The sequence below is a fragment of the Dendropsophus ebraccatus genome, chromosome 6, assembly GCF_027789765.1.
Source record: "Dendropsophus ebraccatus isolate aDenEbr1 chromosome 6, aDenEbr1.pat, whole genome shotgun sequence".
NCBI classification, from domain to species: domain Eukaryota; kingdom Metazoa; phylum Chordata; class Amphibia; order Anura; family Hylidae; genus Dendropsophus; species Dendropsophus ebraccatus.
The window spans coordinates 117,126,193-117,151,025 of NC_091459.1; the positions used below are offsets into that span (position 1 = coordinate 117,126,193).

The 24,833-nt window shown below is 44.8% G+C and overlaps 2 protein-coding genes across 6 annotated transcripts in view; one reads left to right on the forward strand and one right to left on the reverse strand.

The window, feature by feature from the left end:
- The window catches only part of CLU (clusterin), a 44,008-nt gene that overhangs the window by 17,650 nt on the left and 1,525 nt on the right, over nucleotides 1-24,833 (reverse strand). The window contains exons 1-8 of one of the 4 annotated variants that reach the window (XM_069975732.1): nucleotides 23,459-23,547; nucleotides 23,209-23,308; nucleotides 19,069-19,217; nucleotides 18,618-18,788; nucleotides 17,972-18,380; nucleotides 17,366-17,473; nucleotides 15,390-15,619; nucleotides 7,925-8,091 (exon numbers count right to left, since the gene is read on the reverse strand). In XM_069975732.1, coding sequence (XP_069831833.1) covers nucleotides 7,925-8,091; nucleotides 15,390-15,619; nucleotides 17,366-17,473; nucleotides 17,972-18,380; nucleotides 18,618-18,788; nucleotides 19,069-19,217; nucleotides 23,209-23,293 — 1,319 coding nt within the window. In that variant the 5' untranslated portion in view covers nucleotides 23,294-23,308; nucleotides 23,459-23,547. Of the gene's footprint in view, nucleotides 1-7,178; nucleotides 7,451-7,924; nucleotides 8,092-15,389; nucleotides 15,620-17,365; nucleotides 17,474-17,971; nucleotides 18,381-18,617; nucleotides 18,789-19,068; nucleotides 19,218-20,589; nucleotides 20,609-23,208; nucleotides 23,309-23,458; nucleotides 23,548-24,833 lie in introns of those variants that run through there. The other 3 variants (XM_069975734.1, XM_069975731.1, XM_069975735.1) reach the window with 3 other exon arrangements.
- The window catches only part of SCARA3 (scavenger receptor class A member 3), a 38,084-nt gene continuing 36,563 nt past the window's right edge, over nucleotides 23,313-24,833 (forward strand). The window contains exon 1 of one of the 2 annotated variants that reach the window (XM_069975730.1): nucleotides 23,313-23,411. The gene's annotated coding sequence lies outside the window, so the exon portion shown is untranslated. The remainder of the gene's footprint in view (nucleotides 23,412-24,833) is intronic. The other variant, XM_069975729.1, reaches the window with a different exon arrangement.

Sequence of the window (24,833 nt, forward strand, 5' to 3'; positions counted from 1 at the left end):
CTTATTCAATGTAATGTGCTCGGCTGCGGTCAATAACACAGGAGCACAATCACGCGCATGCGCTACATCACTAAATGACGATCGGATTAATGTAATGTATTGGAAAGTCACGTGATACTGGTCACATGATAACCAATATGCTCGGCTGCAATATGGAGCACAGGCAGCACGATCACATGCACGCACAATGGTTGCATCAATTCAGTGTAAAATATCAGTCACGTGATGCTTATCACATGATATATGACATGTATTATAAATCTCCAATCACAAATTATTATGTCCCGTCACGAAATTACAAAGTAATACAGCAGTGTTCTGGAACTTAATTGGTTTAGGAAAGCAGTTTGAGAACTGAGCAGTGTTAGTTTTTAGGCAGGGACTGTTAGTGAATTTAAAAGTCAAAATGCTAAAGCTCCATACTGCTTGAATAGCGAGCAGTGTCTTGTGTTGTCTGTGCTACAGGCTTGTCGGGCCGCAACTCTCCATACCAAACTAAGGGTAAATTCACACGGGCGTCTCGCATAAAAAAACCGCAGCTAATCCGCAATACACGTATTAATAATAATAATAAGAATAATAAATGTATTGCGGATTAGCTGCGTTTTTTTTATGCGAGACGCCCGTGTGAATTTACCCTTATACTGGAATGTTAATACTGTACATCAGACTTACCTGCGGAAATCACACCACACAGTGAGAATAGTGGCAACTGATTTCTCGGGATGCAAATGTTACATTGTTACAATTTATTTGATACAACAGAGCCTCACAGGTATACTGTGAATTAGCAGTACAATACTGCCATCTAGGGACAGTATCAGGCAAATTGCTGTCGCACTACAAATCAGCAGTACAACACTGCCATCTAGTGACAGTATCAGGAAAATTTCTGTCACACTACACATCACTAGTACAATACTGCCATCTAGTGACAGTATTAGGTTAACTGCTGTCGCACTACTCATCACCAGTACAATACTGCCATCTAGTGACAGTATCAGGCAAACTGTTGTCACACTACACATCGCTAAGACAATACTGCCATCTAGTGACAGTATCGGGCAAACTGCTGTCACACTACACATCAATAAGACAATACTGCCATCTAGTGACAGTATCGGGCAAACTGCTGTCACACTACACATCACTAAGACAATACTGCCATCTAGTGACAGTATTAGGTACATAGAGAGCTCTCATGACTCTTAGTACAACATATTGACTGTATATCCAGGATTACAGAGTGTCTATCAGCTGTATCTTTCTTCTTCTCCTCCCACTTACTAAAGCTCAACATGGACAAAACATCTCGCTCCCCAGGCCGGTTGGTGATGTCACCAGTAACACAGAAAAACCTAGGGAGGAGCTATACTTTTAATAGAAAATAAAATTACAAATATGTCAAAATCAGGCAGGAAGTTTAACAATAAAAAATACTGAGAATTCCTGAATTCCTGTGCAATGCCCCAGTGGCGCTATGATCTTGACAGCCTCCACCTTCACCAGAAGGTGTCTCTGGTTAAAGCAGTGGGGTGGAGATCTTACCTCAAAAAGCCATTATTGTGCACAGCCAGAATCTATGTGCGGTCCCCAGCCAGAAATCCTCAAGGACCTCCATGAGGATAAGGGGTCTACCTTTTCTGCTCCTAAGAAGCATTCATTCAAGCCCCGAAGACTAGTAGTCCTCCAAAATCTCACAGAGACTACAGAGCCAACCTCTTCAAGAAGATAGGCATCTATCTACCAGCCTAGGGTGTAGGAAGGAGGCTCAGGCATTTTCTTTAGACTTGGGTAGAATCTACCTTAGACAGGTGGGTACTCTCCTTAGTCGAGAAAAGTTACGTACTTGAGCTCAAGTCCCAGCCTCCAGAAAGATTTTTTGTCAATCAGACTCCTTCCTCTGGTCAATGATATAATTATGAAGAAAGCTCTGGAGCTTGTTCCTCTCCTGCAGAGAGAAATAGGGATTTACTCGAGAGTAAATTTACTGTTTACTGTGCCAAAGGCCAACGGCAAGCTCCAGCTTGTCAGTGACTTGTCCTATCTGAGCAAATTCATGAAGCAGATTACATTTAAGATGGACAACTTGCCTCACTAGATCTTGCCTCACTAGATCTCACAGACGCATATCTCCTTGGGCCAGTGGCTCCTGCACATTGCAAGTATCTGTGAGTGTCGTTAGTAATGGGCGGGAAGATTCGCCATCTTCAATTTTCCTGTCGGTCTGTTGTTGGCTCTGAGAGTATTCACCAAGGTCTCAGTGTCACTCTCAGCGGTACTCAGGACCTGGACGATTGGCTTCTGATAGCCAGTTGTGCTTCTTTTCTGTCTTTTCACATCGCGAAGACTATCCACCTTCTCCAGAAGGGTTTCCTGATAAATTACGAGAAGTCTCACTTGAACCCTTCCCAGTCTTTGACTTTCCTGGGGTTCAAAATCGATATCCTTGAGATGAAGTTTTCTCTCTCTCAGAACCATGTTGGAAGATTGAAGAAGCAAGTCTGCTACCTACTGACGCATCCACTTGTTTCTATCCGGAATGCTATGCCAATGCTAATGCTGGACATCACTGGTGGAGCAGCCCTTGGCAGAAAAGTGCTGGTCTCTTGAGTACCCCCCCCCTTATTTTCACTGCTACACAGTCTCATTGTGTGCCGCCATAGGACGTCCAGGAACGTGGGGATTTTTTACTTACCTAAAATTTCTGTTCCTTGAGTCCGTAGGCAGCACAACATGCCCTCCCTAAATAAATTGTTTTTGCTGCATACGAACTCTTCCTACCTTATATACCATGTAACCTTTTTTGATTTGTTACTGCTAATCATATCTCTTCTGCCTTGCACTAGCGATCCTGGACTGTACACATTGTGTTCTGCCTTCAGACTCCAGGAACAGGAATTTCTGGATAGGTAAGTATAAAATTCCCAAGTTTCCCCTATGTTTTTAATGGAAGACATAATAACTTCACTGGAAGACCTTTAGAGTGAACCCAGAAATCACGGGTAGATACAGGGTATGGTGTCTGTTCTTTTCCCATAACATGAGACTCAATCTTCCCCCTTTACTCAGTGAGTTCACAACTATAGGTACCACTAATAGTGTCCATTAAGGTTTTCACTAAGTCTTTGCACACACAGTCCACACCTTCTCAAATACACTTCTTCTTCATGGTTCTAATGTAAACCTTTTGTCTTCTCACATATATTATTATAACAAGCGTTATATTGTTACTCTTCTGCTGCCTTGGTGTCTCATGTCGTCTACAAATCTAGATATAATATCTTCTAAAACTTTTACTGATATGTTCAAAACCTTACTACAACCGATCCTGGTGGTTATTTCTGGCACTTTGAGGGAGGGTGTTTAAAAAGTACTAAATAAATCCCATAATAAATGTAGAAATTAATGTAAATTCTATAAAAATGTATTTTATAAATAGTTATACATTTCTTAGTTGCTATTAAAGGGATTGTTGAAGCCTTCAGCCTTATAATTTGATTGTTAAAGGACAACTCCCGCGGGACCCCCCCAAAAAAAAAACCACAGACACACACAGACACCATACTCACCATCTCTCCGGTGACGATCGCCACTCGATTCGCCCGCCGTCCGCCTCTCCGTCGCCGCCTTCCGCCATCCAGCGATGTCTCTCACTTCCGGGTCCAGGGGATGGAAAAGGCTGCCAGTGCGCTTGCGCACCGGCAGCCTTTTCATTGGCTGGAGCGCATCACATGGCTTCCAGCAAGCTCAGCCAATCAGGGCTGAGCAAGCTGGAAGCCATGTGATGCGCTCCAGCCAATGAAAAGGCTGCTGGTGCGCATGTGCACCAGCAGCCTTTTCATCCCCATTCACTTTGCATGAAGACGCCGAGGAGGAAGAAGACCCGGACCGCCCCTCGGCTCTGACGTCGTCGTCACCAGATGCCGCCCCGGAGAAGAGGACCGTGACGATCGTAATAGGTAATGTATACATTCCTTAACTTCCGGGGTGGGGGGTCGGGGGTCCGAAAGTGGGGGAAGGGGGCCAGGCCGGGTATTTAACCACATTACAAAGTTATATAACTTTGTAATGTGTGTTAAATGAGCAAAAAAAAATTTTTGTTGGAGTTGTCCTTTAATGGTAAATTGAAACATCGCATACCTCAAAAAATCTGTGGAAACCAACATTCTCTGAAAACCGGATAGTGCTTAGTGTTGTCCTCTGCCATAGACGGTGGTGGGCCTTAACTGGGGGTGTCTCTCTATGGCCTCAGAGAAGGGGTACTTCTACACTAGACCAACTTTGCTTGAAAACTGTAGTGAAGCTTTATTACCTTGGCACTATATGGCGGCATGATTTGCTGAAAACTGTTTAAACAGCAACTTACGGTGCTCTGTTTTCTATTAAAGCTTCCCCTTTAAGAGCTTGTTTGCCGTTTCTTCTGAGATCTTCTCGTCTAAATGTTTGAGATTCTTATCCATCTCCGGTGTCCTCGTCTCTATTCATCCTACAGAGACTTGAGAAGCCGATGCCCTTTTCACTAATTCGGCTGCAGAAATGATCACTCGACTTTGCCAAACTCCTCCTCTTTTTTCCCACAGCGTCTCTGTTCTCTGGCGATGGTGTGAAACCCGGAACGAGGCGCGAGGTGTCCAGTTTCCTCCTCGCAGAATCTTTGGCCGGGAAATGGAAATGAGATCTTAGAAATTTCCAAGTGCCTTTTGTCAAAACAAAAAGATTTTCTTGCACCTCGAAGCTGCAACTAAAACCTCTGTCTCCAGCCCTGTTCAGACCCGATGTTATCTTCACACCCTGGCTGCAGAATCCTTACGCCTCCAAACTCCAAAAGCAGCCTGCGACTGCGAGTCTGTGAATCATCTGTAACGTTTTATATTCTATTTAAATTTAGGGGTTTAAAGAAAAAAAAATGGATGCACAGTAATTAATGTATTATAATAAAGTATTATAATAAGAACCTCTGTGTTGCCCATAGCAACCTATTAGAGCTCAGCTTTTTTCTCCATATCAACCAGTCACAGCTCAGCTTTCATTTCACACACAAAGAAAAACACACAAAAAAAGAGTTTTAAAGGGGTAGTGCGGCGGTAAAGAATTATTCACAGAATAACACACATTACAAAGTTATACAACTTTGTAATGTATGTTATGTCTGTGAATGGCCCCCTTCCCCGTGCCCCACCACCCCCACCCATGTACCCGGAAGTGTGGTGCGCTATACTCACCTGTCAAGTGCCGACACCTGTCTCGGATCTTCATTCAGTGACGTCTTCTTCGGCCGGCCGGCGAACAGCTCCGACTGTCCCGAATGCCGGCCGCCCTCTGCAGCGTCATCCGATGCTCAGCCGCGATTGGCTAAGCATAACTGTGCTCAGCCAATCGTGGCTGAGCACAGTTGTGACACGGCGGAGGGGGGGCGGGCGGCAGCAACTCGGCCTTCCGTCCGAAGATGACGTTTGGCACAAAATGGCGGACGGCCCTCGACACGGATCAGGTAATGTATAATGCACCAACACTTCCGGGTACACGGGTGGGGGTGGTGGGACATGGGGAAGGGGGCGATTCACAGACATAACATACATTACAAAGTTGTATAACTTTGTAATGTGTGTTATTCTGTGAATAATTTTTTTGCGCCGCACTACCCCTTTAATGATAATTTTATAGAGATTTATGGCACTGTGTTAGTAACAGTGTCCTTTGTGGCCATAGCAACCAATCACAGCTCAGCAATTACTCTCGATAGCAACCAATCACCGCTCAACTTTCATTGTCTATAACAACCAATCACCGATCAGCTTTCATTGTCTATAACAACCAATCACAGCTCAGCTTTCACTTTCTATAGCAACCAATGACTGCTCAGTTTTTATTGTCGAGTGCAACCAATCACAGCTCAGCCTTCAAGTCTCACATTGCTCTGGGAAAATGAAAGTTGTGATTGGTTGCTATGGGCAACAAAGTGATATAGCTATAAGACAGCACCATCACCTCCCCCATATAAACAGAATCTGAGGTTTTGCTCCCTCTCAGGTTTTCGGTCCATGTTTTTGCACAAGGTCTCACAGTTTGTAATCTGTGCAGGTCTGGGTTTATATATAGTATTATCTTATACCTCAGTCTTAAAATATCCTGGATTTATGACGAGGCGCACATTTCTACATAAATCCCATCACTCTGGAGCAGTAAGCAGGAGGCCACGCCCCCACCATGCACAGCCGCGGCCACCATTATGCGGTGAAAGAGCGTCATGGACAGTAAAAATATTTAAATTTTTTTGTACAAAAAAAAAGGTGTTTGCAGAAAAAGTTAGCAACTTTTTCCTGCCTGTGGCACACGTGCAGCATGATAGATTCACTCCAATGTGTGAACCCATCAAAATTAAGTAACTCAAAAGACGAAAATCTTGGAAAAAGTCTAAAAAATATTTCATAAAGCGCTCCATATGTAAAAACTAGCTAAAACTTAAGCCTTTTTTTGTTGTTGCCTAAAATAGCTTTTTTTTTTTTTAAGGAAACTGTGGCTGCTTCCCTTCAGAAACAGCACCACACTTGTTCTCAGTTGTGTCTGCTAGTGCAGCTCGGTGTCATTAAAGGGGCCCTGTCTCATGGCAGTCAGTGATTGGCTGAGCGGGCTGTTTTTCCAGAGACAAGCTCGTCTCGGAAGTAACAGCAGCTACAGCCAGCGGGACTCTGGCTGTAACAGGGGAGCGAGGAGAGGTAAGCATATAGGGGGACATTTATCAAGAATAAGCACAAGACTAAGCTGATTTATGCAGGTGTAAATCATGATAAATGTGGTGCAGGAGCAGGCCACGCCTCCTCCCTACCTTGTCAACCCCCCCCACCCGCTGCCCGCCCATCAAGGGAAATGGCAAGAATATTCACATTCACATATCACAGCGGCGTGTCAACGTACTTTCGGCCTAGGGCACTGACAGTCTCAAATCAAAACGGTACAGATTTAATAGTGTTTTGGTTTTTTTTTTACATTGTGGGACTATTATGCCAGTGCTATATGGTGGCATTCTGTGGATAATGTTAACACATCCTATAGCCAAAGGGATGATCTAAAGCAGACAGCCAGTCAGTGATTCCATTACAACAGATAGGAGATATGGAACTTAGTGCTGAGGCAGCAATAGGTGACTTTATCCGTAGAGGATGACATAAGACGCCTCCAACACAAAACGTCCTTTTATTAACTTTTTTTTTACATTTTTGGGCCCTACATTTAAAAAAGCAGCAGACATTAGATCCAGTAGTAATAGTGTTACAGTAGTAAGACTGGGAATTAGCGTTGGACGTGGAGCGTTATACAGCCGACTGTCCGGGAATCATCTGAGGTCTGGCACAGAACAGCGAAGGCCGAGCTCTACTGGGATGTGGAGGCTGTGGCTGCAGGAGGAAGCGTGCGGCTATACAGCTCACTGTCCAATCAGGCGGCCTCACTGCCGGGGAGAAACAAGGACATGGTCAAAAGTCATGAGAGTAATGCACGGAACGATTATCGTGCGGATTCGCACGATAACGATCGGATTAGAACGATAATCGTACGTGTAAACGCTGTGAACGATCAAACGACGAACGAGAAATCGTTCATTTTGATCTTACAACATGTTCTAAAATCGTCGTTCGCAAAAAATTCGCATATCGTTCCATGTAAACAGTCGTTCACTGTTTTTTCCTATGTACGAGATAGGCTTAAGCGATCGCAAAACAAATTTTCCGTACGTTATATCGTACCGTCTAAACGCTGATCGTTATGAAAAATAAAATTGTTACTCCGACATCGTTAATCGTACGATTGGGCGAATTATCGTTCCATGTAAACGCAGCATAAGAACAATCAATAACTGCTTTGATGGGCTCTGGTATCCCATAAGACAATTACTGTGTAATGGAAATAATGGGATAAATCTTACATGACGTCTTTCTTGAATCTCTTCAAAGCTTCCTCAGCTACAAGCTCTGCAAATTTTGGATCCTCCATACGGATATTGCCAGGTATAGTAAAGGTAAAAGGCTCAGAGTCAAACAGATTCACTGTTACAGCTGTCTCGGATGGTTCCCCTCCAGTACTGGAGTATGCCTGAAGAGAGGAAATTATAATAAATCACATATCACTGCTCCTACGTGGCTATATTGTGCTGTTTTGAGAATGCTGGCATCTTTCTCTACATTACCACATAACTACTATAATACTGCTCCTAAATACAAAAATTTAACTACTATAATACTGCTCCTATGTACAAGAATATAACCACTACAATACTGCTCCTATATACAAGAATATAACTATAATACTGCACCTATGTACAAGAATATAACCACTACAATACTGCTCCTATATACAAGAATATAACTACTATAATACTGCTCCTATATACAAGAATATAACTACTATCATACTGTACTTCCCCCTATATACAAGAATATAACTACTATAATACTGCTCTTATATACAAAAATTTAACTACTATAATACTGCTCCTATGTACAAGAATATAACCACTACAATACTGCTCCTATATACAAGAATATAACCACTACAATACTGCTCCTATATACAAGAATATAACTACTATAATACTGCCCCTATATACAAGAATATAACTACTATAATACTGCCTCCCATATACAAGAATATAACTACTATAATACTTCTACTATATACAAAAATATAACTGCTTTCCTCATCGTCTACGGCAGCACATATGGGTCTTCAGCCCCCGCTGATCCCCAACCAGGACCGCCCACCTAGAACTCATTAACATAAAAAAATGTCCCGGTCGCAGTACATTCTGGTTTTTCCAGTAGTGCTATTATGGTACATTCAGCCGGTGCGGGGTCCCGGTGTTTATATGTGACCTATGCTATACCGGTGCAAAGTCACGGTTTATTACTGGCCTGCACTGTATTCACATTAGTATTACCGATGCGTTGTCTCGGTTACTGTGCCAGTCTTGCACTCTGCCTAGTCTGTGTGTAATGAGTGTGCATCTCAGAGACCGTCACAGTGTCCAGTGATTCTTTTTTTTTTTTGTGGCAGTTGTGTTTTTAGGATGTTTCTTTATGCATCCGGTTTACATTTCCATTGCCCAGAGTGTTTTACCTGAGAGCTGCAGGTTCTGTGCTGGATTCTCTCAATTTTGCCTCCTCCAAGATGGCGTCCGCTCTACTTCGGGGTTACCTGTGATGCACTTCCTGTTTGAGCTCAGGGCATTTTAATGGTGGCAGAACACTGCATAGCTGCCTCTGATGTACTAGGCAGGCGGGTTCCTTCGCCATTAAGGTGTGTTTTTCTCTCCAGCAGGTTTGTTAGTTGTTTTTTCTGCTGTTAGATCCTTAGTTTTTCTTCTTTTCTTTCTTTATTATCTCAGATGTCTAGCCACTCTAGCCGTAAGAGGAGGCTACTGGCCTAGTGCAGGAGGCTAAGAAGTTTTTTAGCTGGTTCAGGACTCATATGAAGACAGCTTGGCTGTTCGCTGCCAAAATACCTAAGCCCCTACCTGTCAGTGAAGGTACTGCAGATTATGCTTCATGTGGTTCTGTGTCTGATGTGTCTCAAGATGAGTCTGATGCAGAAAAGATTTCTGAAGATTATTATTTGTTTAAAAAAGAATCAGCTGAAAAACTTATTAGCCAGGTTAAGAAGAGTATGGAGTCAAGACAGTCAGAGGGTCAAGAACAGGATAAAAACAGTTTATTCTATTTCCTTAAGAAAAAATCATCTTTGTTGCCAGGTCACCAGATTTTGCAAAGCATTATGGAAAAAGAGTGGAAAAACCCTGATAAGCGTCTTGACCTAGGGTCCAGGTTTAAAGAAGTGTATAGACTTGACCCTACAGTATTTGAAGCCTGGGAAGGACCCAGTTCTGTTGACCCTGCCATTTCTAAACTGTCTAAGAAATACTTCTTTCCAGGTGATGATGCGGCAACACTTAAAGATAATATGGACAGAAAGGCTGATACCTTTTTGAAGAGATCTCATGTTAACCTTGCTAATCTAACTAAAGCCTCTTTATCTTCTGTACCCGTAGCCAGAGCTCTCAGGATGTGGTTGAGCCACCTTTCTGTGGATATTGAAGATAGCGTCCACCGTCAGGATTTGTTAGAACAAATGTCATCCCTCAAATAAGCAGCCCGATGCAGGTTTCAGTAAGTCAGAATTCTGACCCCACGCCACCTGTCTCTGTTGGCACCAGGCTCCTCAGTTTTTCCAAAGCTTGGGAAGATGTTACAGCAGATACCTGGGCACTGAATATCGTCATCCAAGGGTACTCCCTGGAGTTCCATCATCTGCCAAGGGAAAGGTTCATCTTCAATCAAGCCAACAGTTGCATCTCTCTGCTGTTACAAGAATTTCTGCAAAAAGGAGCAATAGAGCCGGTGCCACCAGAAGAGCAGTTCAGAAGGGTATATTCTCGAGTCTTCCCAGAGAACAAATGGCGGCTTATAATCGATCTTGTTTTTTTAAAACAAGCATCTTCAAAAGATAAAGTTCAAGATGGACACTATAAAATCAGTCTACAGTCTGGTGCAGAGGGGAGAATATATGGCCTACCTTCATATACCCATCCATGCAGAGTCACGGAAATATCTCAGACTGGCATTGAAGGTAGGAGGTCGCATGCTTCATTTCCAATTCAAGGCACTTCCATTTGGCCTATCCTCCTCGCCAATCCTCTTCACCAAGCTGACGGTGGTGCTGGTGGCAGCCTTGAGGCTTCAGGGAATAAGACTAGTTCTGTACTTAGACGATTGGCTGTTGATTGCTCCATCTCCTTGCATTCTCAGACATCATCTGAGAATAGCCATGACTCTACTACAGAATGCAGGATTTCTCATCAATTTCCAAAAATCAAAGTTACAACCAACCAACAGAATTCAGTTCCTGGGTCTGATAATAGATCTCATGAATATGAGAATTTATCTGCCTCAAGACAAAGTCTCTCAAATCCGATCAGCTGTTCAACACCTTATCCTGACTCCTCTCCTGTCTATCAGAACAGCAATGAGTATCCTTGGTCTCCTCACTTCAGCTATAGAGGCGGTACCCTGGACCAAGGCTCACATACGCAGCCTTCAGAGGGAGATCCTGCGATTCTGGAACAGAGACGTCAATTCGCTAAATCGCAAGATAACGATCTCATCTGCTACTCGCAGGGATCTTCAGTGGTGGACTTTGGAGAAGAACTTGGTGATGGGCAGAGACTTCTTACCTCAGCTTCAGACAGTTCTCACCACAGACGCTTCACAGACAGGTTGGGGAGCACATCTGCATCATCATTGGACTCAGGGAGTCTGGCCTCAGACCATAGCCAGAATGTCATCCAATTATCGGGAGCTGAAGGCCATCCAGTTGGCTCTACGTCACTTCTAGCCTCTCCTGCTGAACAAAGCAGTCCTTGTTCAAACCGACAATCTCACAGCCACCTACTATTTGAACAAGCAGGGCGGCACTCGAAGTCCAGCTCTGCAGAGACTGTGTGCAGAAATCATGACCTGGGCAGAACCAATTGTTCAGTCCTTGTCAGCAGTCCATATAAAGGGAACACTAAATCAGCAAGCGGACTTGTTGAGCCATCAAGTTCTCCATCCCGGCGAGTGGGAACTGAATCCCAAGTACTTCAACCTCCCAACAGAGAAGTGGGGATGTCCTCAATGGGACCTCATGTCCACCAGAAGCAATCGGAAGGTGAACAAGTTTGCTTCACTAACAAAACAAGACTTACCAGACATATTAGACGCCTTCACAGTGTCATGGAGGAAGAAATTTGTATCCATATATCCTCCAGTCCCCATCATCCCCAGGTTCCTGATGAAGTTGCTTGCAGAGAGACCAGCAGCCATTGTAATAACGCCATTCTGGCAATGCAGGGCCTGGTTCTCCACACTGTACTACCTCTCAGAAGGAATATTCTGGAAGTTGCCAACATACCCAAATCTCCTCCTACAGAACGGGTTTCTACATCCTCATCTAGAGAAACTGCATCTGACAGCCTGGTACCTGAGGGGGTCAGATTGAGGCAATTGGGTCTCTCTGACAAAGTTGTGGCTACTCTGTTATCTTCCAGAAAAAAATCTACCAATTTTGTCTACTCCAGAATGTGGAGAAAAGACTCTAAACAAATAATATCAGTACCTTCTATTCTTCAGTTCTTACAGGAAGGCTATGAAAAAGGTCTCAAGGCAAACACCTTAAGGGTCCACATGACCGCCATCAATGCGCTCACGGACGGCAAGTATGCTAATAATCCTTTGATTACCAGGTTTTTTTTAAGGCCCTGAAGAATTTAAGGCCTGTTATTCGTCATCCGGTTGCTTCATGGGACTATTGTCCTCAACAGACTGACTGATTACCCGTTTGAGCCTCTTGAGTCCACTGAACTAAAATGGCTGTCCTTCAAGGTGTTTTTCCTACTGGCTGTGACATCTGCCAAGCGTCTGGGTGACTTACAGGCATTATCATGCAAAGAGCCCTTCCTCAAGTACATGCCAGATGGGGTCCGATTGAGAACTGTACCATCTTTCTTACCTAAAGTTCCATCTGTGGCAAATATTAATAGAAAAAATCTTTCTGCCAGACTTCCATCCAAATCCTTCTTCAGAAGAGGAGAATCGTCTCCATTTGTTGGATGTAAAAAGAGCTCTGTCCTGCTATTTTTTCAAAATGCAAGACTTCCGCAAAGAGGAAAATCTATTTGTCTTGTTTGCCGGGCCCAGGAGGGGCCTTAAAGTGACTCTTTACCACAATCTGTCCCCACCAAACCACTTGTACCTTCTGATAGCTGCTTTTAATCCAAGATCTGTCCTGGGGTCCGTTCGGCAGGTGATGCAGTTATTGTTTTAAAAACGACTTTTAATCCGGCAGAGCTGTGTCTAACGGCCGGGGCTTACATTTGTATATGCATTAGGCTGGCCCACCCTCTCTGTCCTTCCTCCCCACCCTCCTCATCATTAGGAATGCTCCAGGCAGATAGCTTCCTATTCTCCACCTATGTGCATAATGAACATGGGCTGGATCGTTAAGACACCTGTGCAAAGCTCAAACAGCAGTAAATGTTCCTGGATCATTCCTAATAATGAGGAGGGTGGGGAGAAGGGACATAGAGGTGGTGCCAGCCTAATGCATATACAAATGTAAGCCCTGGCCGTTAGACACAGCACTGCCGGATTAAAAGTCAGTTTTAAAACAATAACTGCATCCCCTGCCGAACGGACCCCAGGACAGATCTTGGATTAAAAGCAGCTATCTGAAGGTACAAGCGGATCAGATTGTGGGTATGGAATTGCTTTAAAGCTTCTAAAGATTCACTGGCTGGTGTATATGGCTGAAGGTAAAGAACCTCCACATCCTCTAAAGCAGGGGCGGATTAACTTTACCATAGGCCCCGGGCTGTTCACCAAGCCTGGGCCCCCCCACCCCACTGTAACTATGGCAGCACTAGCCTGGCGTGCATAGTATAGGACAGATAATGTCATGATGTCCTGATTTGTGCAAAATTGCCATAAAAAAAAGTGATTTTTTTTTTTTGCAAATCATGCCGGAAGTGTAGCCAGGAGGCAGTACACCACTGAAAGTATAAGTCTTTTTGGGTGGTCATGGGCCCCCCAGGAGCTCAGGGCCCCGGGCTGCCACCCGAAACGCCCCTATTATAATCCACTACTGCTCTAAAGGCCCACTCTACGCAAGCCACGGCTGCCTCTTGGGCAGAAAGACAGCAGGTGCAACTGATGGACATCTGTAATGCCGCCTCTTGGTCGTCTTCATCTACATTCAGCAGACACTACAGGCTTGACACAAAGGCGGAGGGCCCAGCCTTCAGTACAGGAGTTTTGTCTGCTGTTGAAAAATAATGTCCCTCCCTTCTAAATCTATGGCATATCCCATATGTGCTACCGTAGACGATGAGGAAAGCTAAAATTTGTTTACGTACCTGAAATTTGGCTTTCCTCGAGTCGTTAGGCAGCACACTAACCCTCCCAATAAATTTTATTTGCATTTATGTCTGGTCTATTTATTACGCAATGGTGAACTGCAGCTGTGTGTACTTATAGGTGATCAGCCTGTCTTCCTATGGGTTCTCTCTAACATTTTTTTATGTTAATGAGTTCTAGGTGGGCGGTTCAGGTTGGGGATCAGCGGGGGCTGAAGACCCATATGTGCTGCCTAACGACTCGAGGAAAGCCAAATTTCAGGTACGTAAACAAATTTTAGCTATAATACTGCTCCTATATACAAGAATATAACTACTATGATATGCAATGGAGAGAGAGGAATCCGCACTCACCGGTCAGCAGAGAAAACAGGTTTATTGATCCATACACCAGAGGCTAGGGCTGGGAGGGGGAAGGTGTTACGCAGGTGTGCTCCTTACAGCAATATAATACAGAATATAACTACAATAATACTGCTCCTATATACAAGAATATAACTACTATAATCCTGCCTCCTATATACAAGAATATAACTACTATAATACTGATCCTATATACAAGAATATAACTACTATAATACTGATCCCTAGATACAAGAATATACCTACTATAATACTGCTCCTATATACAAGAATATAACTACTATAAGTTCCCAGCCCGACGAAGCGCCGTAGTAGGCGTGAAACATTTGTTGCTCCTGCTGAACACACCTGCTTTGCCATCTCCCCTCTCCCCGCTGCGTTGATTCTGATGTATCGGCAATAAACCACTTGCATCTTCAGACCGGTGAGTGCGAGACTCTGTTTCTTGATCCTATAGTATTTACCCCACTCCATTCAGTTTCGGCACCGCCGCTCCGTGGCATAGATACAGCTACCGTGCTCTAGACCCCAGTCCCGAGGCTCCGTATTTACAGGTGTACCTTGCTGTTAGTGCCGGTTGGAACTCTCACCCTGCGTGCATAACTACTATAATACTGCTCCCTATATACAAGAATATAACTACTATAATACTGCTCCCTAGATACAAGAATATAACTACTATAATACTGCTCCTATATACAAGAATATAACTACTATAATACTGCTCCTATATACAAGAATATAACTACTATAATACTGCCTCCTATATACAAGAATATAACTACTATAATACTGCACCTATATACAAGAATATAACTACTATAATACTGCTCCTATATACAAGAATATAACTACTATAATACTGCTCCCTATATACAAGAATATAACTACTATAATACTGCTCCCTGGATACAAGAATATAACTACTATAATACTGCTCCTATATACAAGAATATAACTATTATAATACTGTCCCTACCAGTAATAAGGTGCTCTTTGTTCAGCTGAATATATACATACATACATATATAAACATATAAACACAGTTGGGTGCTTATATTGTTATATTAACCCTTGCACTCACCGTGGATACTTGGAATATTCCATTCTGGTCCTTCTCAGTGAGGTTGGTGAGCTTGGATACCCATCCGAACTGCTGACTTAACTCTTCGAACACATTGGTTGCATTCAGCATCCTCTCCCGAAACCGCTGTAATAAGTCATCATACTGCCGGGTGAACTTCTCCGCTAGACGGACAGATTCCTCAAACTTCTCTTTTAGTTTTCCCTGCATCTCATTGTTCTTGGTACAGTCTGGAGACAGGACGAGACATTTCACAATTACTATCTTTATTAACCTTAATATATTCCTGATTTGTCATCCTCTACATCCTTATCACATATCATTTTATACATCATCATCAATTACATCCACATCATCATCTACAGCCACATCATCATTATCCTCATCTACATCTATATCATCTATATGCACATCATGTACATCATCATTATCTACAAGATGTATTTCATTATCTACATACTCATCATGTAGATTATCATCTTCAACTACACTTTCATCATCTACATCCACATCATCATCATGTATATAATCATCTACATCATCTTCAACTACACCTTCATCATCTACATCATCATCATCATCATGTATACCATCATCTACATCATCCTCAACTACACCTTCATCATCTACATCATCATCACGTATATCATCTACATCCACATCATCATCATGTAATCATCTACATCATCTTCCCCTACACCCTCATAATCTATATCATCATCATCATGTATATCATCATCTACATCCATATCCTCTTCACCCTCCCACTCCTCATCTACATCCTCATCATGTATATCATCATCTACATCCATATCCTCTTCACCCTCCCACTCCTCATCTACATCCTCATCATGTATATCATCATCTACATCCACATCATCATCATGTAATCATCTACATCATCTTCCCCTACACCCTCATAATCTATATCATCATCATCATGTATATCATCATCTACATCCGTATCTTCTTGATCCTCGCACTCCTCATCTGCATCCTCATCATGTATATCATCATCTACATCCACATCATCATCATGTAATCATCTACATCATCTTCCCCTATACCCTCATAATCTATATCATCATCATCATGTATATCATCATCTACATCCATATCCTCATCATCCTCCCACTCCTCATCTACATCCTCATCATGTATATCATCATCTACATCCACATCATCATCATGTATATCATCATCTTCACCTTCATAGTCTGTATCATCATGTATTCCATCATCTACATCCACATCATCTACAGTATATCATCTTCACCTACCTCCTCCTCATCTACATCCTCATCATGTATCATCATTTACATGATCATCTATATCCTTATCATCATCTGCATCCTCATCATGTATATCATTATCTACATCATCATAGTCTATATCCTCATCATCTGCAGTACACCATCATCATTACTGCCATCATAGTCATCTGCGTCAGCATTATCACCATGTACGTCATCATCTACATATATATCATCGCCATCTTCATCATCTGGACCATCACTTACATCATCATCATCATCTACATCACTATCATCATCATCATCTATATCACTATCAGCATCATCATCTGCTAGTCATAATTATTATCATCATCATCATCATCATCACAATCAACATAATGATCACTATCACATGCTTATCTACATCACCATTATCACCATCATCTACATTATCACTATCACTATCATATAATAAACCAATAAAAGATATTTTTTACTCTAGTGGGGGTGACCCAGGGTGTGTTTAAGGGCTATTGGCCCTAATAATTTGCCATCATCAGCGCCATCAGAGCCATCACCATCACCGCAACACCATCATCATCATCACCACCATCTTCAGCGCCATCACCATCACTGCCGCAACACCATCATCATCATCATCACCATCATCATTCCCACCATCATTCATCATGTCTTCCATAAATCCCTTTTCTTACTTTTTTGTTTCCCTTTGGGTCTTACCAATGGCCAGGATCTCCTTGCACTTCTCACACTTCTCCTTCATCTTCAGGCACCCGGCAGAGTTCCTCCTCAGCTCCCGGCAGACCATTTTATCATCTGATGAATTCCCTGATTATGTGAAACAAAAACAATAAGGAACATAGTAGGTGGCAAAACCCAGGTGGGAACTTGTAATAACTCAGTAGTCAGGATGATATTCCTACATACGTCACCCAGTATGGATAAAGGTGTATAACAATATATAAAAGAGACGTAACACCAACAGGCCGGACACAAAAGTAGCAGCAAGCTGGATAGGGATAATAATGTCACCTGGGTCACCAAGTGCTCTCAGCTGAAAGTGATACAATTGTATCCAGTCGTATCGTATCGTGCGATTGTATCCAGTCTAGACAATGCTCTGTGAGCTCTCCAGCCTGGACTCCAGACTGATACATTGTACATAGCTAGTCCTGCTTTCAGCTGAGAAGTGATACACTTGTATCCAGTCTAGACAATGCTCTGTGAGCTAGCTGATCACTAGCAGGTTAGTACAGGTCCCCCTGAGAACTGCGGCCTGTATGTAGGTAAGGGGGTCGGAGGACTATATGGCGGGCCAGCACTTGCCTCTTCCTTCGGCCGCTTGTTGGGCCAGCTGGTTGTGTCGCTCCATTATCTTTTTTGCAGCCTCAAAAAGAGACTCAAAGTTGCCTTGAAAGAACGGGTCAAAGAGCGTGGACCTCTCCCTGCGGACGTGTTTGGGGAGGGGGAAGCTGGGTCTCTGGAAGGGGAAGGGGTTGCGCAGCGGGTCACTGAACAAGCCCTGGAATGGGCTGGCAATCAGGGGTCTCATGTGGGCAAAGGCTTTAATGCTGTCCTGGAAGAGCTCGTCCACACTGTCCTCCATGATGCTGTACCCATCCTCCAGGTCCTCCAGCCTCATGTGCTGCTGCTCGTCCTGCTTGGTCAGCGTGTCGATCTTCTCTCCATTGATGTAAATGGAAAACGGAGATGTTCTGTTCAGGAAGTCTTCAAACTATAGAGAGAATAAAATGCTGGACTATTACCAGGACTACTTCTGTGGATGAGGAGCTTCCCTAGTATATTTAGTCTTCAGTCTAGTTATAGTCCCTGCACATCAGGTCAGGAAATGTAAAAAGATGCAGTACATTCTAGGACCACTAGTTGTGCTGTGTCCTTCAATGACATGAGTAATGGTAACAGCACCCCTTGTGGCCAGTCACGGTAACACACTTTCATGACACAAACTCACCTGTCTCCCGACCAGGCCAGCGCCGCTCCTGCAGGTCTTGGAGTAGAAGCGAACGCAGGTTTGCTTTAGACAGGGCTTACACTCCTCCCACAGCGCCAGGACCGTGTCATTGCAGGTATCTTGAGTGTCCGAAAGCTGCTGCTCAGAATCCAGCGCCGCCTTCAGGGCATCCTGGAAACGACTCAGTGTGAGTACAGAGTATACTGACACCATATACATCATACCACAGGGAAAACACATCTACTTCCTGAAATACTCTGTGCTGCTGTGAACACTGCCTCTTCCACTTCCACAAGCTCCTCTCCTTAAATACTCTGTGCTGCTGGGGAACCTAGTATAAGCAATATGTAACCCTTAGCCTAAAACCTCCCACATCAGTACATTGCTCTCCTGTAATCCTCTGTGCTGCGGTGCTGACCAGGAATGTGATGTCACATGGTGAAGCACTCACCTCCTTGTTCCTCTTGGTCTCCTCCAGGGAGCGCAGTATCTCCTGGTGATCATGTCCCGTCTGGTCCATCAGGATCCTCATCTGTCTCACCCCGTTCAGGGCATTCTCAAACTGGGCGGTGATGTACTTACTGCCCTCCTCTGAGATCTCTGCAGGGGCAAGAAGGATCGGGGGTCTCACCTATCACTGGCCACTGGAGATATAGTAGAGCTGAGCTTGTCAGCTAACACTTCACCACTCTACCACCGATTCTTACTCGTAAAAGTAAACATTCACCTAAGACACCAATAATCCATCTACCTCAATGGGGAGAGAAGTGCCTGCTGGTGACCAGTATCTTCCTATATCTGTATAGACGGAGAATCAGACATTGCGCACATCCAGACAGGAGGAGTAATTGTATTGGTTTCCTCTGTTTCTCGACACACGTAATAATATAACTTGTACTTCTCATGACATATTATATTTTTTTCATCTTTATTATCGGTAATAATATTTTTATTACTATTTATTATTATTATTATTATTATTATTATTATTATTATTGTTATTTCTATTTATTATTTTTTATTATTATTTATTACAATAACAATACTACTACTAATAATAATAATAATTTGTAATAAATAATAATAATAAGCATTGACACAGCCCTTTTCTCATCTACAGAGAGAAATTACTGGACAATGCTGAAGCCTGGAGTGGTAATAACCCACTGTTCACCAGGTATGTAACACAGAGATGTCTCTATTATGGGGGGGACCAGGGGCGTAGCTAGGATTCATGGGGCCCCATAGCAAAAAACTGTATGGGGCCCCATGAATCCTGTACGCCCCCCCCCCCCCCCCCCCCCCCCCCCCCGCCAAACACAGACAATGACGCACATATATATACACACAGAGGCACCATTAACATATATACAGATACGCCACTGACATACACACATATATACGCTGTAATGTGATTACACTAGTGCTGATGTATACACCATGAATAGACTGTATACAGGGAAATCATCTCAGTGTAATAAGAATTACTCAACCAGAAATAAAAGAAAATGCAGCAGATATTAGTGGTGGGTTCTTTTATTAGAGCCCAGAATTAATAGAAGCTGCTGCAGAACATCTTTGGGAGCAAACCTGTCAATCACTTGAGACGCTACTGACATACACAAAGACACACATATACACCAGTGCTACAGACATTGCTGACATACACACACACATATATACACCAGTGCTACAGACATTGCTGACATACACACACACATATATACACCAGTGCTACAGACATTGCTGACATACACACACATATAGCCACAGATACATACACATATTGACATATAAATATATACACAGATACATATATACACACACACTGACATATACATATACCCACAGATACACATATACACACACTGACATATAAATATATACACAGATACATATATACACACACTGACATATACATATACCCACAGATACATATATACACTCACTGACACACATACACAGCACTTACAGCTCCCAGGCTTCCCCCTCCTCCTCCTGTAGTCCGGGCTGATCTTCACATAGGTATTGAGGACCTTTGGGTCATGTGACCCAAAGGTCCTTCATCCCTCTCCTGTGCCGTCTGGAAGGTCCTGCTCCTCTGTTCAGCCCGCTCACCCGGCACTACAGTGAGGGGGCTGAACAGTGCAGTGGGGGTCCCTCTTCCTCTCTGGACCCCTGGGGGAGCGGGTACCTATCATGAAGGCAGGGCAGGCTTCCTCGGGCCCTCTTCATGCAGGGGCCCCATAGCAGTCGCCTTCCCTGCCTTCATTGTAGCTACGCCACTGGGGGGGACCATACATATAAATGGTTGCACATTAAAAAATCCTTTATTAAAAAAAAAATCCCTGTAAGGGTGTGTTCTCACATGCAGGATCCACAGCAGATTTGATTTGCTGCGGATCCTGTATGTGTAAATGCACCTTTAGACTATGTTCACGCAACGTTTGAGACCGGCCGGGTCACGGAATGGCTGGTCCCTGAAAAGATCATCCTGGCCGGTACTGCAGTACCGGCCGAATGATCTTTAGCCCCGCAGAGGTCTGATGCGGACGCATCTGTGCGCGCCCGCATCAGAACTCCCCACAGCACACTATGGAGCTTGCAGCCGCAGCCGCTCGCTCCGTAGTGTGCACTGACAGGGTTTCATTGAATAGCGGCATCAGAAAACTGACATGTCAGTTGTTTGCAGTGCCACTAGGGGTCCCGGCCAGAGCGTATCCCATACACGGCAAGGTAACGTATCTCTTTGTAATAATCACGGCCATTGTACAATGGCCGTGGTTTTACGAAAAGATGCGTTGTCTGAACATAGCCTTAAGCAGGATACAAGGCAGACATAGTACAACAAAATTAAGGCTTCATTCACATGTCCAGAGTTTTTCACGCAGCGTGATTTTATCCACTCCACTGAAAAACAGTCTTGCATCCATTTGGATGCGTTGGTTGGAGGTCGGGGGAGTGGTGACAGGAGTTGGGGAGACGGAAGCAGTGACAGGAGCTGGGGGGACAGGAGCAGGGGAGATGGGAGCGGGGGAGAGATGGGAGCAGTGACAGGAGTTGGGGGGACAGGAGCAGGGGAGATGGGAGCGGGGGTGACAAAAGCGGGGGAGAGACAGAAGCAGGTGACAGGAGCTGGTGAGATGGCAGCGGTGACAGGAGCAGGGAGAGATGGTAGCAGTGACAGGAGCTGGGGAGACGGCAGCGGTGACAGGAGAGGGAGAGACGGAAGCAGTGACAGGAGCGGGGGAGAGACGGGAGCAGGTGACAGGAGAGGGAGAGACGGGAGCGGTGGCAGGAGCGGGGGAGAGACGGGAGCAGGTGACAGGAGAGGGGGAGACAGGAGCAGTGACAGGAGCGGTGGAGAGACGGGAGCAGGTGACAAGAGAGGGAGAGACGGGAGCAGTGACAGGAGAGGGAGAGACGGGAGCGGTGACAGGAGCGTGGGAGAGATGGGAGCAGGTGACAGGAGAGGGGGAGACGGGAGCAGTGACAGGAGCTGGGGAGAGACGGGAGCAGGTGACAGGAGAGGGAGAGACGGGAGCAGGTGAAAGGAGAGGGAGAGACGGGAGCAGTGACAGGAGAGGGAGAGACGGGAGCGGTGACAGGAGCGTGGGAGAGATGGGAGCAGGTGACAGGAGAGGGGGAGATGGGAGCGGTGACAGGAGCGTGGGAGAGATGGGAGCAGGTGACAGGAGAGGGGGAAACGGGAGCAGTGACAGGAGCAGGGGAGAGACGGGAGCGGGTGACAGGAGTGGGGGGAAAGACGGAAGCAGTGACAGGAGCAGGGTAGAGGCGGGAGCGGGTGACCGGAGCGGGGAGATGGCAGCGGACACAAGAGCTGGAAATATACAGGGCGGTGACAGGAGCTGGGGAGAGACAGGAGCGGGTGACAGGAGTGGGGGAGACAGGAGCAGTCACAGGAGCGGGGAGAGAGACGGGAGCGGGTGACAGGAGTCGGGAGATGGCAGCGGACACAAGAACTGGAGATATACAGGGCGGTGACAGGAGCTGGGGAGAGACAGGAGCGGGGGAGAGACGGGAGCAGGTGACAGGAGCGGGGGAGAGACGGGAACAGGTGACAGGAGCGGGGGAGACAGGAGCAGTGACAGGAGCGGGGGAGAGACGGGAGGGGGTGACAGGAGTTGGGAGATGGCAACGGTGACAGGAGCAGGGGAGAGATGGGAGCGGGTGACAGGAGCTAAGGAGACAAGAGCGGTGACAGGAGTGGGGGAGATGGGACCTGGGGAGATGGCAGCGGTGACAGGAGCTGGGAGAGGCATCCATGCTACGGCATGGATGATGGCACGGAAGGTGTGAATGCACACATAGGATTTAATGAGCCCTAAAATTGTCTGTGGTCGCGGATCTGTTACCACGGACATTTTTACGGGACGTGTGTATAAGGCCTAGACAAATGTCCAGTCCTGCAAAGAAAGAAGCAAGGCCCCCAATATACCAACCCCCAACACACTGGTGTCTGTACTGTTACAGGTTCCCATCACGTACCGTGTGTTGGAGGTTAGACTATATTATGTGGACACTATGGGAGTATTATGTGGCGTGGTGAAGCTGGATGGAGTATACTCACGTTTCAAGCTCTCTGGGGGAAGCAGCGCCTCAGTGGCACTAAGGAGAATGACCACCGGGAGGAGGTAGAGAGCAAACAACTTCATCTTTGGAGTCCAGCTCTGAAAATGAGAAAAGGTAACGGTGTCCTGGTAAATGAAGATGATTGCAGTGAAGACTGACACTTACACAGGCAGAGCAACAGAGGAGGACAAACAGGCGGAGGTAAACTCTACTGAATACATCACTATTATTCCATAGAAGTTATTTACCCCCTCGGTGCAGATACTCTCACCCGTTATATACAGTCCAGCAGCAGTCGCACCTCCTGGGGGAAATAGTGTCTCAATGTGGGAAAACAGATGTGGATTGTGTAACTTCCCAGAAGCTTATGTAATGTTCTTACTGGTACAATGTGTGGAAAAGTCCAATCACCGGCACCTGCTGGAGAGCTGCGGCCGCTAGTTGTGGTCTAGATGGGTTTTATAACTCGGCAGAGGGATATTATACCCCTCAGTCTATTTAAAGGGACAAGAAACCCACAGCATGAAACATACTATTATTCTCTGTTATCAGCCAGGCTGACTATAGGATAGCCCACTACAGTCTATAATTCTCTGTTATCAGCCAGGCTGACTATAGGATAGCCCACTACAGTCTATAATTCTCTGTTATCAGCCAGGCTGACTATAGTCTATTACGCTAACTGTATATTAGGCGGTTGTACTCTACTGTTCTAGTGTCAGCTACTTACAGGCAGGAATCTAGCCTATGGGTCACTGTCCCTTTAAGGATGAGCCCCCTCCATTGTTAGCAGCCAGAGGAGGGGGGTGTATTATTGTTACACTGTCTATCCCGGGCCGGTGGGGGTTGTTGTCCTCCCCAGATGTTCTCCCTCAGGCGGCTGTGGGTCACCTTGGCCGGTGACGCACAGTTTTCTGCCTCAGCCAGTAATCTGAAGAGAATGGCTGCCCAACAGAGGAGGCTGATGGACTATAAGGATATAATGACGATGGCGTAATAACGATAGAATCACCAATATGGGATACATTAAAACCATAAAGGACATTGTAAACCTGCTAGAAATATTATACGTTTATTAGTCAGATCTTCTAGCCTCCTGAATGGTGAATCTGACCTGGTGTCCGTCACCTGCACCAGTAATAGAGGGTAATACCTGCCATTCAGGATCCCTGGAAAGCTGGGTGTTCTGGCTGTAATACTGGCTACACTGGCTGTAGTTATGTCCCCCACAAACATAGAGACAGGAAGATTATTCAGAATGTAAAAAAGCTTACATGGAAACTGTCAGCAAGCAGCTGTTGATGGATCTTTTAATCTTATTATGTGTCTGTATAAGGACTTTATGTTGTCATTCTGTTCTAGGTTGGAAAATCTAATTATTATTTTTTTTTTTTTTTTGTTTCAAATCAAGATTTATAAAAAATTTTAGCAGTAGTACAATAGAAGGCATAGTCAGTGCAGTTTTACATAAAATACATAAAGCACAATAAACCGATACATGGGTTTAAAACATAACCATCAAAACTTGTAGGCCTTTACTGCAGGGCTTCTTACAGGAGTTATATAACATACGTACTGCATGTATATGTATGAGAGGGGGGGGGGGAGAGAGGGGGGGGTGAG